Here is a 14,711-nt window from a genome sequence, read left to right as displayed (position 1 = left end):
TATAGTAACCCTTCCTCCTTTTTTCAACACAAGATGGCGGTAAAAGTCCGTTCGAGCTTCGTCACAGCAGGCAGCGTAATATTATTAGTGCTACGAATACGTTGTTTTACCTTTACTCCAGGGTTACCACGCGCCCTCACGTGTTTTCGTTAATTCAAATCTTACCACGAGAGCAACACAGCATTATTAAATGTACTATCTGACACATAACTGAATATTGTAGGTAAACAGCCCATTTTTAATTTGCAGATTTAACATCAAACAGTTTATTAGTAACAACAGACCTGCAGTACTCGGACCCTAACAGAACAGAGTGTGAAACGTCTCCACGCACTACAAATTGCAAACACATTTACAGTGGAGGGAAACATTGCAAAACTATATGGCTTTATGGTTAAAACTGTGCAAGTCTCATGTTAAATGGCCTTCAGTCAAAGTAAGAGATTAAATTGTGTGACAGGAATGAAAGTCATATCTTAATGAGTCCATCATTAGGCCATGCATGTCCAATCATCCTGAGGAATTCTATATTGCACTGAAACTACAACCCAAACAGCTCTGCATGTCAGAGTGATCAAGTATTTTTAAGTGTTAAGCATCTTGAAGATGAACGATGACTTCAAACGTAGACTCCTCCGTCTCCTTCAAGCTCTGTCTGAACAGCTGAGAATGCTGCCATGCCGTTTCCCCCGTGCCCCCGCTGACTTCTGCTGCAACGATGAACTCTGAAGAGCCACACAGACTGGAAAAGGACTGCGCACTGCCATCTAAGAGTTCAAAGGTGGGGGAGGAAGTCAGGTGGTTTCATGGCAACACAAAACAGGATGCTGAATATATGTAAATGCCGATACCTCCGGAGAACTCTGCAGTAAACGGGCCCGAGCGCAAATGCCAGCAGGCTTTCCCAGAGTGGTAGGTCTGGCTACTGGCCATGATAGAGACAGACTTTATCTTCATTCCTGCTGGAGCAAAGTCAAACTTCCAGCTGATTCCTCCTGCAGGAGAGCCTTCTGTCCGAGCCAGGTACACCTAAAGAAATGCAATCACATCCACTCCGTGGAAATCCAGATTTTCTTGCCACGTTCACTCAATGAATTTTCTCTATTTTGCATTAAGAGACATTTCCACACCTACTGTTATTAAACATTTTCTAACCTGATAATCGTATTTTAGTTTTAAACTGCTGCTCAGAAAAATACAATTATTTTTTCTATGCTGTTTAAAACAAACTCAGTAGAATGAGCTCTAACAGAGGTTTGGCACTGTCCATCTAGAACAGGAGACCAGCATTTGTTCACTTAGTGCTTGACAATTATACATATACAGAGAATAAAGGTAAAAGATAACGACACTGCTATAAAACAAAAACAAACATACCATCTGCCAATCATGTTCCACCTTTCTGAAAATTGACTCCGTGCTCCACGCGCACTGAGACCAGCTCTGGATCAGTTCAGAGCCATTGGACACTCGGCAGTACTGGTCTTTGGAGGCGCTGTAGCGTATATGGAGCATCCTGTCACTCTTCTCTTTGTCAGTCGGAGTGAACACAAAACCTACAGCCTGGAAAGAAAACGCATGCTTTTTCAGTAAAATGTACACTTCCAAACGGTGAATCTACTCAACAACTGAAGAGAGGCCGCATCATCAAAATGTGTTACTGAGAAAGCTGTGTGTTTATTGCATTGTTGTGTCATTTTCTGTACATGTTGATGCCATAGCTACAGCAGAATCAAAAGGATATTTAGTATATTGCTGATAACAAGAAGCCTGTTTAAATGTCTGCTCAAACTGATGCCAGAGGCCATATTTTGTTGTACCGTACCTCTGTGGAGGTTTCTTCATTGCTCGCTCTGGTCTCTCCCCGAGCTGTTCTCCAGGCCAGAGAGCCAGAGTTGCGCCCGCCTAGCTCTCCTGCTTTAGGTTTCTTCGGAGAGATGAACTCCACCAACTCGACAAGCAGCCTCTCTGTCAGTTCTTTCTTCCTCTCTGGACTCAGGAACTGCTGCCGCTTTAATGACAGAGCAGCAGGTGAGTGCTTTACACCAGAGACACCACAGTAATTAGTCTGTTAAGTGAGTTAGTCTTACCACTGCAGAGAGCCTATTAATGGTGTGCAGCAGCCAGGCCTCCTGAACCCTGGTCCTTCTCAACACAACCTCTGGATGATTGCAGGAATACCTCCATGTCACATCAACCACCTACAGCACAAATCCACACACACCCACAACTGTTCAAACAACCAGCTGTAATTATCTGAGCTGTTCTTAAGCTAGTGAGGGCTATCCCCCCCCCAAAGATATAAACATGAAAGAGGCCGTGTCAAAGACAGCAATATAATCTCATATATACACTTAACTCAACTTTGACTTTGAGGGGGAGTCGATATCTAAACACAGAAACATCTATACCTCAACACAAAGTGAGAAAGTACAGTGCAGATAACAGCATTCGTATTAAATAATAATACAATAGTAGTACAAGTTACAACAGTACTAGCATGTGTCCATTTCTTGTACCTGGTCCTTGGAGAAGCCCAGAACATAGGCCAATTTTTTCCCCCAACCGACCTCATAGAGAAGAGGCTTATCACAGATATTCTCACATGGATCACAGTGTAGCCAGCGGCGCTGAGAGACAGAGTAAATCTCTGTCCACACATGGTCTGAAACACACAGGGAACACGACTCATTTACACACGTGTGCACCAGCACATCACGCAGGAATCTTAGGAGATGTGATAACGTTTTCTTAATGTACAAGCAGGTATGAGCCTGTCCTGTCAACATATACACTGAAGCTCATCTTTTATGTTACTTAAAATGATACAAACTCAAGTTAAACAGTCTGTATGATCCAGTGACGCTGAGAAATGTAAGAGCACGACAGAGCAGAGTAAACTGACATCTTTCCTCTTTGAGCAGAGAAGCAGAAAAGGTGTCCAATGACGTATATACCTGTGCTGTCCCAGATGTACCTGGCCTCAAGGCCAACAGCCCTGCAGCACAGGGTGAAACAGTTGGCCCATTCCCCACAGCGCCCTCTCCTGGTTTCCAGCAGCTTCTCAGGACTGTTATACCTGGTGTTAACAAGAACAGACAAGGCATCCAAAATATGCCAGCCACACACACACACACACACACACACACACACACACCTCATTTTGTTATGAACTTCACTGATGTGAATGTTACAGATTCTGAGATCCTTCTGTGACGCTCTTTACAGTTGTATCTCTATCACTACAATCAGTGGCTTTACTGTATTTACACGTGTTTCTATCTGGCTTTGATCCCAGTCTTCAGATGGCAGGAGCTCAGGACAGATTTGATCCAGCGTTTACAAACTAACTGTTAAAACTACGTCAGCACCATCATCCTTTATGATGTAGTTATCAGTAAGATATTGAACTCCTTGTGCTGTTCACAACTATTTTTTAATAATGCTGTTTAATATATCCCATATTCTCTGAAATTTGTGTTTATTAATTTTCAGTATTTCTTTCTACACACATTCCAACATTTGTTGTTTTTAGGTTTTAGAGTTATTTTCTGCCTCTGTAGGTCTTTGATTTCTACAGTGAACATCTGAATATTTCTTTTCTTTTTCTTGCATTTTGTAAACTTTTTGTGATCCAAGAACAATGTGAAGCAGAATTCTGCTTCTCTTAACAGTTTTTAGTTAAAACATGTTTTGTTTTTTGTTGTTTTATGTTTCGCTGCCCATACCTTTGTTAACAACATACCTTCATATGCTACATTCTGCTGATGTCTTCGTTTTGTTCTCTACATAGAAAATTGTTCAGCGAGCAGTGGAAAGCAACATATCCCTGCCTAACTCGCCGTACTTGTTTTGCAACCAAATGCAAACGTATAACCTACACTCACCTGGGGAATCTGGTGGAAACCCGGCAGCTCTGACAATAGTGGTTTTCCACTCGCTGGGCTCCCCAGTGGAGGTCATCGGTGCTAGGACTGAGGGAGGGAGCGTTCTGAGTCTGTCCTCCACAGAGGTGGCAGGGCAAACGGTCCACCCAGGTGAAGAAGTCATTTTTGAACCACCTGAGCAATTCCAGCACCAAGAAGTCTTCTATTCCAATTTTACATTCTGAAAACAGGACAGCAAGTCAAAAACTTCACCACACACACACACACACACACACACACACACACACACACACACACACACACACACACACACACACGTTACATATCCAAGTTTTCTGTGGGTGAAATTTTCTTACTTGGGTCAGACTCATTAGCCTCCTTCAGCTTCTGTTGAGCAGCAGAGTACAGCTCCTGGTGAGGGATCAAACTCCGGGCTTTCTGCTGCAGCTCAGGGTTTTCATAAAGCAGCACATGTTGGAAGTTTGTTTGAAGAGTCACAAAGAAGCTCATGCTGCTCTCCTGACACAGAGGCAAATAAACAGACAGGTCTCCAATGTGTCATTCAAGGAAGTGAATGTTGTTCAGGCGTTGTACAGGCATTTGGCGGAAGCTTAAAATAGTGCTATTAATAATTTCTTCACTAACTACTGAAACTATGATGTCCTATAACTTGAAAGCATAACTGATATAAAGTCACACTGCTTTATTTTTTCAGTTCTCTGTCCACGTTGTAGAGAAAATATCCTCTGTACAGATCAGGAAACTGAAGATCCTTTCAAAATAAAAGTAACAAAAAGAAGATCCTTTGTGTTTTTGGCTTATAGAGTGAGTCTTGTTATCCATAATTAATAACTGTATCACATGACTTCAGCTAAATTATTGTAAGATGTCCCAGCCCTGGAATGCCAGGTGGTTTGGTCAGCTGTCCAATATCCATGGATGAAAATCCACAACACAGTTACAAACTAATGTTCAAAGTGGCTAATTTCTGTGTTACATTCTTTATTTGTCACAAATCTGTCCAAGGAGGTCTCTATGCTCTGTAAAAAGAGGATAGAGTTGGCATGACCAAATTTAATCAGGGTTTCTCTACTCTCTGATTCATCAGTGAGTGTCTTTATTTACCACGGACGGTGGCTGCTGTGCTGGTGATGCTGCCGATAGGTTAGCCGCAGCAGTAGAGCTCGCTGCTGCTGAAGCTGCAGCAGACACAGGAGCTGGTTGGACAGGACATCCCTCACGCAGCCTCTGGTCCCTTTCTGTGGCAATAGATTCCCTGATGAGCTTCAGCTTTTCCACTGATGCAGACTTGGGGAAGACTAAGTGAGTCTCAGCCTGGCAAGAGGTAGTTTGCTCACAGTCAAGCAAGTGAGAAATGTCCAATGGATTTCTAGGCAAGTTCTACACAGCAAAAACACCAGCTTGCTTCTAAAATAGAAGCCACCTGGTACAGTAGAAATGAATAAATTACCTCCTCAAATCCCATCTCAAAGAGACATTCTACAGCACCTTTGACAGGCAACAGCTTTGTGGAGAAAGTTGGATTCCCAATGCGTATTGATCTGTATTTCTCTTCATTGGGATACCTGTTAGAGATGACATAATAGTAATCATCAGGAATACTGACTGATACTAACCAATCGCACATTTTCAGTGTTGGCATTTAAGTTGTCCAGTATCTGCCAGCAGATATAATGTGCCTTGAATCCACTGTTTTTCTACACAAGTATCATCACAGCTAAGCAGACAACATATATGGATTACTCTATTGCAAATTATCGTGGGCCCTCTGCTTCACTAACTGTCAATTTACCCCCAAAAAATCATGGTTCAAAGTTTACACATGTACACTGATCACTATAAAATGTTAGCTTCATATATAAAGTACTTTTCCGGATATCTGAGGCAATGTTTGAACATGAACATCTCAGAAACTATTACAGATATTTCAGAATGCTACGAGGTTGCATTTTACAGTTACGCAAAACAAAACATGAAGAATGCTAATTAGAAAATGTGAAATTCATAGTCACAAAAACTAGAAAGTTTTATTTTTATTCATTTAAATTTCACGATACAGTGACAGTTGTGACGTGTTGTACAACAAAAACAAAATAGTAATAGGTATATAGATATACCATTCAGAAACTGCTGCTCGTTGTCTTCTGCAGTGTTAAGTTGGTTTCAGTGTGCTCAAACACGGGGCAGTTCATATTTTGAGAAGCCAATACTCAGACATTTTTTGATCCGCCTCAATTTACAGATCCTGATTTCACTTTTACAGTAAGAGAGAGTTTGTGTGGGGGCGGGTTTCTCGTGTACCTTCTTCCTGACGTTGCTATCACTTGGTATCCCTACATCTATCATTACAGCTGACTTCCTTTTCTTGTCCACCGCCACTATATCTCTGGTTGGTTAGCCATAAGCAGATGGTCAAGCAGAAAAATAAAACGAACAAACAAACAACAAACAAACCCCCAAAACATAATTTTCAGATGAAACGACCCACGTGCAAACCAAAGACACCTATGGTTATGACACATACTTCTGTGGTCGTTTAGAGTAGACTAGCATTCACCTTTATTGACACCTGCACTGACATATTTAGCGTTACTGTCCTTGTAGCAATAAATCGCTTAATGAACGTGTAAATATATAAATGTATTTTACATAACCAAAAACTGTTTTCTGTTAAGTCATTTAAACCCATTTCAATAGTTATGCCCTGATTTTCTAGGATTCGGCGAGTGACATAAAAGCTAAAGGGCATTACATTAACGGCTACAAGCGTACAAAACACCGAGGCTCGACTGCAGCTGGGTAAGCTTTCCTAGCGTTTCGTTGCCTTACCTTATAATGTTGTCCGCGTATGTAAGTAACAACTTTGTGACATCTAAGAAGACTTCATTTGGATTCTCACACAACGTCGTGACCGCTGGTGAAACAGCCATGTTGATATTTCTTGTAAAAAAAATGGAAAAGTCTTGTAAGTTTTCAATGCGCTAACGCTAAGTAGCTACTTTAGGGTCCTAAAGGAAGCTGCCCCATCACAGCCTGAATAAATGTTTGATTCGTCTGAAGGACTTAAAAAAATGTGTTTGAATATTTTTGCCATAATTATCCACAATTAAACACTTTTATATGTTTTCTTCCTGTGGTATTGAGTTGGTTGATTTTTGTTGGCCATTTAAATGGATCTGGCCTTTACTAATACTACCTAAATACAGCTGAAGACAAACACAAGGAAGGCATGGACACGGACATCATAAATAACCGCTAACTCTAGTCTGGTCTGTTCTGTAATTAGTTTATGTAAGTCCGTAATTTATATATTTTTTTCTAAATTATATTTCCTTTTTCCTCTGATATTTACAGTAAAAACTCCAATCCAACTAAGCCTGAAGCTGTCAAAGCTTACACAGACAGCAGGATGTCTGTTTTTTCACTGTTTTGTTGGAATAAACTACGGTTGAGACCACAGAACATAAGGACGCTTCTGCACAAGAATGCCGGTGTTTGTCCGAATCAGGAGTCTAGGCACCACAGCTCTGGACGGCAACAAAGAAGGAGGGTTGTTATCACAGGAATAGGGTTAGTTTGTCCTCTGGGCACAGGCACTGCTCTGTCCTGGGACCGTCTGATCAAAGGTCAGAGTGGGGTAGTTTCCCTGGACTCAGAAGAGTACAGGACTCTCCCCTGTAGAGTGGCAGCTCTGGTGCCCAGAGGAACCAAGGAGGGTCAGTTTGAAGAGGAAACATTTGCTTCTCGTAAGGAGATCAGTAGCATGTCATCAGCAACCGTAATGGCCCTTGGAGCTACTCAGCTGGCCCTGGAGGATGCAGGCTGGTGTCCCAAAAGCCCAGAGCAGCAGCTCAGCACAGGGGTGGCTGTTGGGATGGGCATGGTGTCGCTGGACGAAATCGCTCGTACCGCCTCCCTCTTCCAAGAGAAGGGCTACAACAAAGTGAGTCCATTCTTTGTGCCACGCATCCTTGTCAACATGGCTGCTGGACACATAAGCATCAAACACAAGCTAAAGGGTCCCAATCATGCCGTGTCCACCGCTTGCACCACAGGTGCACATGCCGTAGGTGATGCAGCCAGGTTCATCGTTCACGGGGATGCAGTTGCTATGGTTGCAGGGGGCACAGAATCCTGTGTGGGGCCACTTTCATTAGCTGGCTTTGCTAGGGCCCGTGCCCTCGCGACCAAATGGAATAACAACCCTACACTTGCTTCAAGGCCTTTTCATCCAGAAAGAGAAGGTTTTGTAATGGGAGAGGGAGCAGCTGTGCTGCTGCTGGAGGATCTGAACCATGCAGTGAGTAGAGGAGCCCGGATTTACGCAGAGGTCCTGGGTTATGGGCTCTCAGGGGACGCTACTCACATAACTGCTCCTACTGTGGATGGTGATGGGGCATTCAGGTGACTCATTTCAAAGTTTTCTCACTTGATGATGCTGTTTCTTATTTGTTTGGTTTTTTTATTTATATATTTTTCAAATATACTGATAATCAGTAAAGTAGGGTAAGAACAAATATAGTTACTTCATGCAGAAATATATGCCCAAAATTTCATAAGTGGTGTTTATGAAACTGTGAATTTATAAAACTGGATCCCAGATAGAAGGACCAAAAAAATGGATGGGATGCAACAGGTACATATCAACCATGCAGTTCCATGTAATGTTTGTAGTCTTACTGATGGGTGGCAGATGATGTGGTGGTTAGTACTCTTGTTTCTAGTTTCTAGTTTTGCCTAGGACATTTCTGTGTGGAGTTTGCAGGTTCTCCCTGTGTCTCCACGGGTTCTCTCCAGGTACTCCAACTTACTCCCACAGTCTAAAGACATGCATAGGGTTAGGTCAATTTGTAAATCTAAATTCACCATGCTGTGAATGTGAATGGTTGTCTGTTCCTATGTGGGTTGGGTAAGTGGAAGAAAATGAGTGCACATTAGACTATATGTCAGAGTTTAAGCCACATTTTTCGAAAATAAATACAATTCAATTTTATTTATATAGCACCAAATCACAACAGCAGTCGCCTCAAGGCACTTTATATTGTACAGTAGACCCTACAATAATAGATACAGAGAAAAACCCAACAATCATATCACCCCCCGTGAGCAAGCACTTTGGCAACAGTGGGAAGGGAAATCTCCCTTTTAACAGGAAGAAACCTCCAACACAACCAGGCTCAGGGAGGGGTGGGACCATACTTGCCAACCTTGAGACCTCAGAATTAAGGACACATTCAAAAGGGCTGTTGTGGGGGTGGCTGGAAACAGCGGTGGTGTCCAAATTCAGAGGCTGCATCCACCTGAGGACCTGTCCTTCGTGGTCTAAGTGGGCCGGGTCCTCCGAAGGCCGGGTAGGCTGGAAGTGAGCGACTGTGAAATTGGACGGTCTAGCCTTCAGAATTACGTCACGAGCTCTCTCGGTGTATTTAATCTAATCTAATAACTTTAACCTCAGCCAAACCAATTTACTCACGAACAAATAAAACACTGAAAAAAGCCAAACAATAAAAGTTATCTGAGTGACTCATATATCATGTTTAACCTGAGTAGCGAAAGACCGCGGGGGTTTGAAAACGATGTGCCGGGAGTTGGCTGTTCTCGCCGGCTCAGATATTTGAAGTTTACACAGCTACATTCTTGTCTTAAAATATGTTAAAAGTTTATTTTGTGACCCAGAAAGAGAAATAAGAGTAATATTAAAACTTATTAGCTGCCGCCATTGTTGGAAATTTGAATTGGCTGGGCCGCGCTATGAATTCTGGGATATGGTTTTTCAGTTTTGTTGTTCAGGTGGAAAATCAGGAGATATTCGGGAGAATGGTGGCTCCGGGAGATTTTCGGGAGGGGCACTGAAATTCGGGATTCTCCCAGAAAAATCGTGAGGGTTGGCATGTATGGGCGGGGCCATCTGCTGCGACCGGTTGGAGTGAGAGAAGACAGGATAACAGACATGTTATTTTAGATTCATACAGCACTCTATTCTATTCTATGCAATTTAACACTTTATCTAACTCACTCTCATCTCAGCCATGTTAGAGTCACAAATTACATGGACACATGTCTTTGGACTGGACCACTAATTGTAGGTAGGCTATGGTAGAGAACGAGATGAATATAGGCTGCTATGTAATTGTATCCATACCTTGTATTACCGTTACCAAGTTAAAGTACCTGTGCTTTAGAAAGAGTTTTGAAATATCATTTTTCAGTTGATTATGAAAATATTATTCTGGAAACAACCTCGGGTTTACAACATCATTGATCAGCTGTGTTGTATGCTGATATGTGTAAGGCACAAACACTAATGTGCTGTTATTTCTCATGTTCAAATTGTGTGTGCTGCTTTTTTTTATGTTAGTCACAAACACACGAGTGTAAGATTAGTTACAATTTATATTTTCCATTTTTTAGACTACTGACATTTTGTTGCATCCACCTGGTAGCAGCATCGTAAAGGATGGATGAAGGGGCAGGAGAAGGGTACCGCCTGAGTGAGAGCCAGCGAGCATGTTATTTTGCTGGCCTAATTAGTTATACAGGAAGCTTGTTGCTTTGTGCTTGGTGGTAAGAGTGTTTTACCAGGTTGAAATGTTGAAGATGAGTAAAGATTTACTTGTCTTCCTATAAAAAAATCTTAAAATGCCTGTGATGCTTTAAAAACACCAACAAGCCTGGACTGGTCTCTCTGTTCTGTATGTTAATTGAGTTTTCTATCAGAGGTTTGGGGTTGTTGAGGGATTCTGTCCCCTTAGCACAGCTTCTCTGTCTTAGTGATATTATGTCCAGGCTGTTTATTTCCTGGAAGTATTCACATAAAGCATTTGTGACAAACTAGGGTCAATACGCTGGCATGCTTTTATCTCTTAAAAGTCTCAATCCTTTCATTGTAGCAGATACTGGTGTAAACCACACAGTATAAAACATGGATGTAGCCATCATAACAACATCTGTTAGTTTTGGACCTCACATTTTATAACTTGAACATTAGAAATCTGGCCTATACCATGATTTCACCTTATACGGATACAACGGGGGGGCAAAGCAACACTAAGGCTTCTTTCACAATTTGAATATAAAGAGAACCAAGTCCTCTTTATAGCGGTTACAGTTTCAGTCAATTGTTATGGGTATGTTGGGTGTTTCCTTTTACAGAGAAGTCTATATGACAACATCCTGAAAAAAATGACTTGAAATCTGTGCTGACATGTAAACATTCATGTCTTTGTTTAAATGGAGCAATAAGAATCTGTAGGGTAGCAAAAACAACACAACCAAGAAACAAGTTATCCTTAAACTTCCTCTTTCGTACCCTCTCCACAGGTGCATGTCCGCAGCCTTAAAAGATGCAGATGTCTCTCTGGCTGATGTCACATATATAAATGCTCACGCCACATCGACACCTTTGGGAGACGCAGCAGAAAATGCAGCCATCAAGAGACTTTTCCAGCAAAGTGCTAGCATCCTGGCTGTGTCCTCTACCAAGGGGGCCACAGGACATCTGCTCGGGGCTGCTGGGGCTCTGGAGGCAGCTTTCACCGCTCTGGCCTGTTACCACAAAGTCCTGCCCCCAACCCTTAACCTGGACCGAACAGAGCCCGAGTTCGACTTGAATTACGTTCCCTGCACAGCGCAGCAATGGCAGACTCGGGGTCGACGGGTAGCCCTCACAAATTCATTCGGCTTCGGCGGCACCAATGCCTCACTGTGTCTCGGCAGCATCTGAGGACACACTGGGAGCGACTGGGAAGTTCTCCTCATTGACCAGATCCCATCCAGGCATGACACATTTACTGAGAGTAGTGATGTTGGCTGTTTGCAACAATCTGCCCTGGATTTTTATGGAAAAACATCGTTTGGAATTTGTTCCTTCAGTCCATGTGCGTGTGTGTGTGTGTGTCTGCATCAGCTCCATTTCTGTTTGAGGGATTCAATTCAGTTCATATCTGGCAAACTTAACGACTCTCTGGATTCTTTAAATGTGCAAAACCCAATCATTTCTACAATTTACCATATTTATACTAACATAATCATGTCCAGACAACACATGAATGTCATTTTAAAAAAGCATCAGTTGTCACCATAGTGAGCTGCTTGGAAACAGGAAAACATTTCAGCATCTAAGTTTGTACCTCGGGTTTAAATACAGCTCACTAGTGTCAAATCTTGTAATAAAACACAAAGGCTTAAAATTGTTTTAGCCATTGTATTAATCTTTTATTTGCACTGCATAGACATAAAAATGGTCCTCAAAGTACTCACAAATATGTAGACTCATTAATTGACTGAATGACTTCACTAAACAACTCTTCCCATGGTCTCCATAACTGAGTAATGAGTTTGCTGTTAATGTTTTGATGGTGGCGGGATGGAGGCTTAGAGTGGGACTTGGTTGGTGTTTCTCAGCTGTAGCAGCGTGGGTAAAGGGAACGGTCAGAAATAAGTCTCATAACATGTTGTTGTTGTTGATACAAGGAGTGAATTGATCCTATTTACGTAAAGGTCCAGAGCCTCTATAGACGATGATCTGAGTACTTGTAACACTGCACAAAGGTCACGATCACACTGTTCATGAAGTGCTGGGTTTGTCCATCTTCAGGGGCTGAAGACTGCGAGTCCTGCTTGATTCCTGCGATTAGCATGTATGTAGACACACACACACACACACACACACACACACACACACACACACTATATATATGCCTCTCTCAGTGGGTCAACAGAACATCTGACACAGCACAGCTGTAATGAAAGAATGGGAGGGTATTTCTCCAAGAGGAAACCTAGCTTGACGCTAACGTCCACTGTGAATGTAGCTGTTGAAAATAATGTGGACTCCTGGCTATCCTGTTATTACATAAAATAACTAATTACACTTTTATTAAACTTCCTGCTGTTGTGTTTTTTAGTCTAACATTTTATTTAAAGTTTCCATGTTACCAGGCTGTAGAGCGCTCTGTGAAACTTTAAATTTAATTTCCAGATAATTCTGATATGAAGTGTAAATGTGGGCCTCTGTGGAGCGTACAGTTGATGTCATCTCTGTGAATATAGGGTAACAGAATTAGTGTATGCTAACAGCTAATCTAGCTAACAAACTAACAGAATGCTACAGAGTGATGTTGGACGCTGTGCAGAACTATAAGATGCTAAGCTATGTGTCATTTTAATTGTAGTGACATGGTTGTATTTAGCTTAATTTAGTCATCAGCATAGATGGGCAGTAACGCGTTACTTGTAACGCGTTACTGTAATCTCATTACTTTTTTCAAGTAATGAGTAAAGTAAGGGATTACTATTGCAAAAACGGTAATTAGATTACCGTTACTTTCCCGTAGGAACGCTGCGTTACTGCGTTACTAAAACCGTGATGTTTTTGCGAGAATGTCTCATGACAGTGACGTAAGCGAGTGCGTCGTTCGTGACAACAGCTGTGTGCAGATCAACAATGGATCATATATCGAGTGCAGAGAGAGTATGAGCGTGCAGCGTTTAAAGCGTGGAAGTACTGACCTTACTTTGAGTTTGACTCCATAAAAAGTGACAAAAACATTAGTGTCCGCTGTGCGTGGGAAGAAAACTTCTTTTTACAGCGAAAAAACCCCTAAACCTCCAAACAAGCACCGAGTAGCTACGACGTAATGGGAAACTCACAGAGAAACTCGCGGATTCTTCCACTGACCGCGGCACACCTGCACCAGGGTAAACCTCCGCCTACCTCACTCCTGCTTTACAGGTGAAAATAGAGCAACAGGACCGCTGAGTCTGTGACTTTATTTATTTTCTGCTGTGTTTTACTTGCATCTATTTGAAAGACTGAGTGTAAACACAAAAATATTTTATTTTATGTGCTGGAATGTGCAGAAAATAGGTTTACATGTTAAACTAATTTCTTCCAGTCAGAGAATGTTGCATATAATTAAATTTTTGCTTGATGCATAAAGTTAAAAGATTAAAACTAATAAAACAAGTTTTAAAAAGACACTTTTCCATTTGATTACATTTTGTATGATGGATTATGTAGAAAAGTAGAATTGGGCTGAAAGATCTATCGCTCTATCACCTCTTCAGGTTGTAAATCGTGTTTTTAAAAAGTAACTAAGTAATTAATTACTTTTGAAAATAAGTAATCAGTAAAGTAATGGGATTCCTTTTTTGGGGAAGTAATCAATAATTAGTTACTGATTACTTTTTTCAAGTAAGTTGACCAACACTGGTCATCAGTAGCAGTAAAAGCAGCAGAGACGATCAGAACTGGAGCAGCCAGGCTATGTAACAAGTGTTCGTGGTCACATCCAGCAGGTGTGTGTTTTTGTGCAGTGGGGTTATATCTTTTATAGTCACTGATGCTGCTCGATCTAACAAACAATACACTCTAATATCAAAGCATAAAACCTGTGAAATGAAAAGTAAAATGGCTGCTTGGAAACAGGGCTGCAGACAGCAGAGTTTCTTGCAGTTTTAGTGGATTTTTTTTCTGTGGATTTATCACTTCTCTGCTGCTCAGAGATGTGAACTCCACTGCCACACGTCTCATCATCTACCTGAAAATTGAGGTATTTATTATTTTGTCTGCACCCTGATATCTTGCTTTGCTCAGCTACAGCTATAGAAAGGGACAGATGTCTGGCTGATCTTAATGAGCGGTCGTTGATCTCTCTGGAAGTGCTGCACGGAGGTTGTGACGTCTGTGCAAAGCGCTGAACTTTGTCTCCTTGTCAGGATTAAGCCGTGCCTCAGCTTCCAGGCTTGTAAAAGTTATTCATATACATCTCTCCCAGATGACAGGATGTGCAGTTAAATGTT

The 14,711-nt window shown here is 41.8% G+C and overlaps 2 protein-coding genes across 4 annotated transcripts; one reads left to right on the top strand and one right to left on the bottom strand.

Moving 5' to 3' along the window:
• Positions 1 to 211: 211 nt before the first annotated feature.
• ngly1 (N-glycanase 1) lies at positions 212 to 6,929 on the bottom strand. The gene is made up of 12 exons (XM_085396772.1): positions 6,738 to 6,929; positions 5,359 to 5,473; positions 5,013 to 5,222; positions 4,244 to 4,406; positions 3,888 to 4,107; positions 2,958 to 3,079; positions 2,520 to 2,665; positions 2,091 to 2,201; positions 1,826 to 2,011; positions 1,378 to 1,563; positions 852 to 1,029; positions 212 to 767 (listed from the first exon to the last, which is right to left on the bottom strand). Exons 1-12 carry the CDS (start codon positions 6,836 to 6,838, stop codon positions 592 to 594), a joined length of 1,914 nt encoding a protein of 637 aa, XP_085252898.1. The 5' UTR covers positions 6,839 to 6,929; the 3' UTR covers positions 212 to 591.
• Positions 6,102 to 13,393, top strand: oxsm (3-oxoacyl-ACP synthase, mitochondrial). Of its 3 annotated transcripts, none has more exons than XM_085396775.1 (3): positions 6,102 to 6,707; positions 7,263 to 8,312; positions 11,229 to 13,393. In XM_085396775.1, exons 2-3 carry the CDS (start codon positions 7,318 to 7,320, stop codon positions 11,629 to 11,631), a joined length of 1,398 nt encoding a protein of 465 aa, XP_085252901.1. In that variant the 5' UTR covers positions 6,102 to 6,707; positions 7,263 to 7,317; the 3' UTR covers positions 11,632 to 13,393. The 3 variants fall into 3 exon arrangements, with proteins under 3 accessions (XP_085252901.1, XP_085252899.1, XP_085252900.1); XM_085396774.1 differs by lacking the exon at positions 6,102 to 6,707 and adding an exon at positions 7,116 to 7,177; XM_085396773.1 differs by lacking the exon at positions 6,102 to 6,707 and having other exon boundaries at positions 7,042 to 8,312; positions 11,229 to 13,392.
• The last annotated feature ends 1,318 nt before the right edge of the window (positions 13,394 to 14,711 follow it).

This window comes from Rhamphochromis longiceps, linkage group LG22 (genome assembly GCF_057381845.1).
Source record: "Rhamphochromis longiceps isolate RC_006_pf linkage group LG22, R_longiceps_female_GT1.1, whole genome shotgun sequence".
Classification (NCBI taxonomy): domain Eukaryota; kingdom Metazoa; phylum Chordata; class Actinopteri; order Cichliformes; family Cichlidae; genus Rhamphochromis; species Rhamphochromis longiceps.
The sequence above is the reverse complement of the archived record's forward strand: the minus strand, read 5'-3'. Positions and strand labels throughout refer to the sequence as shown.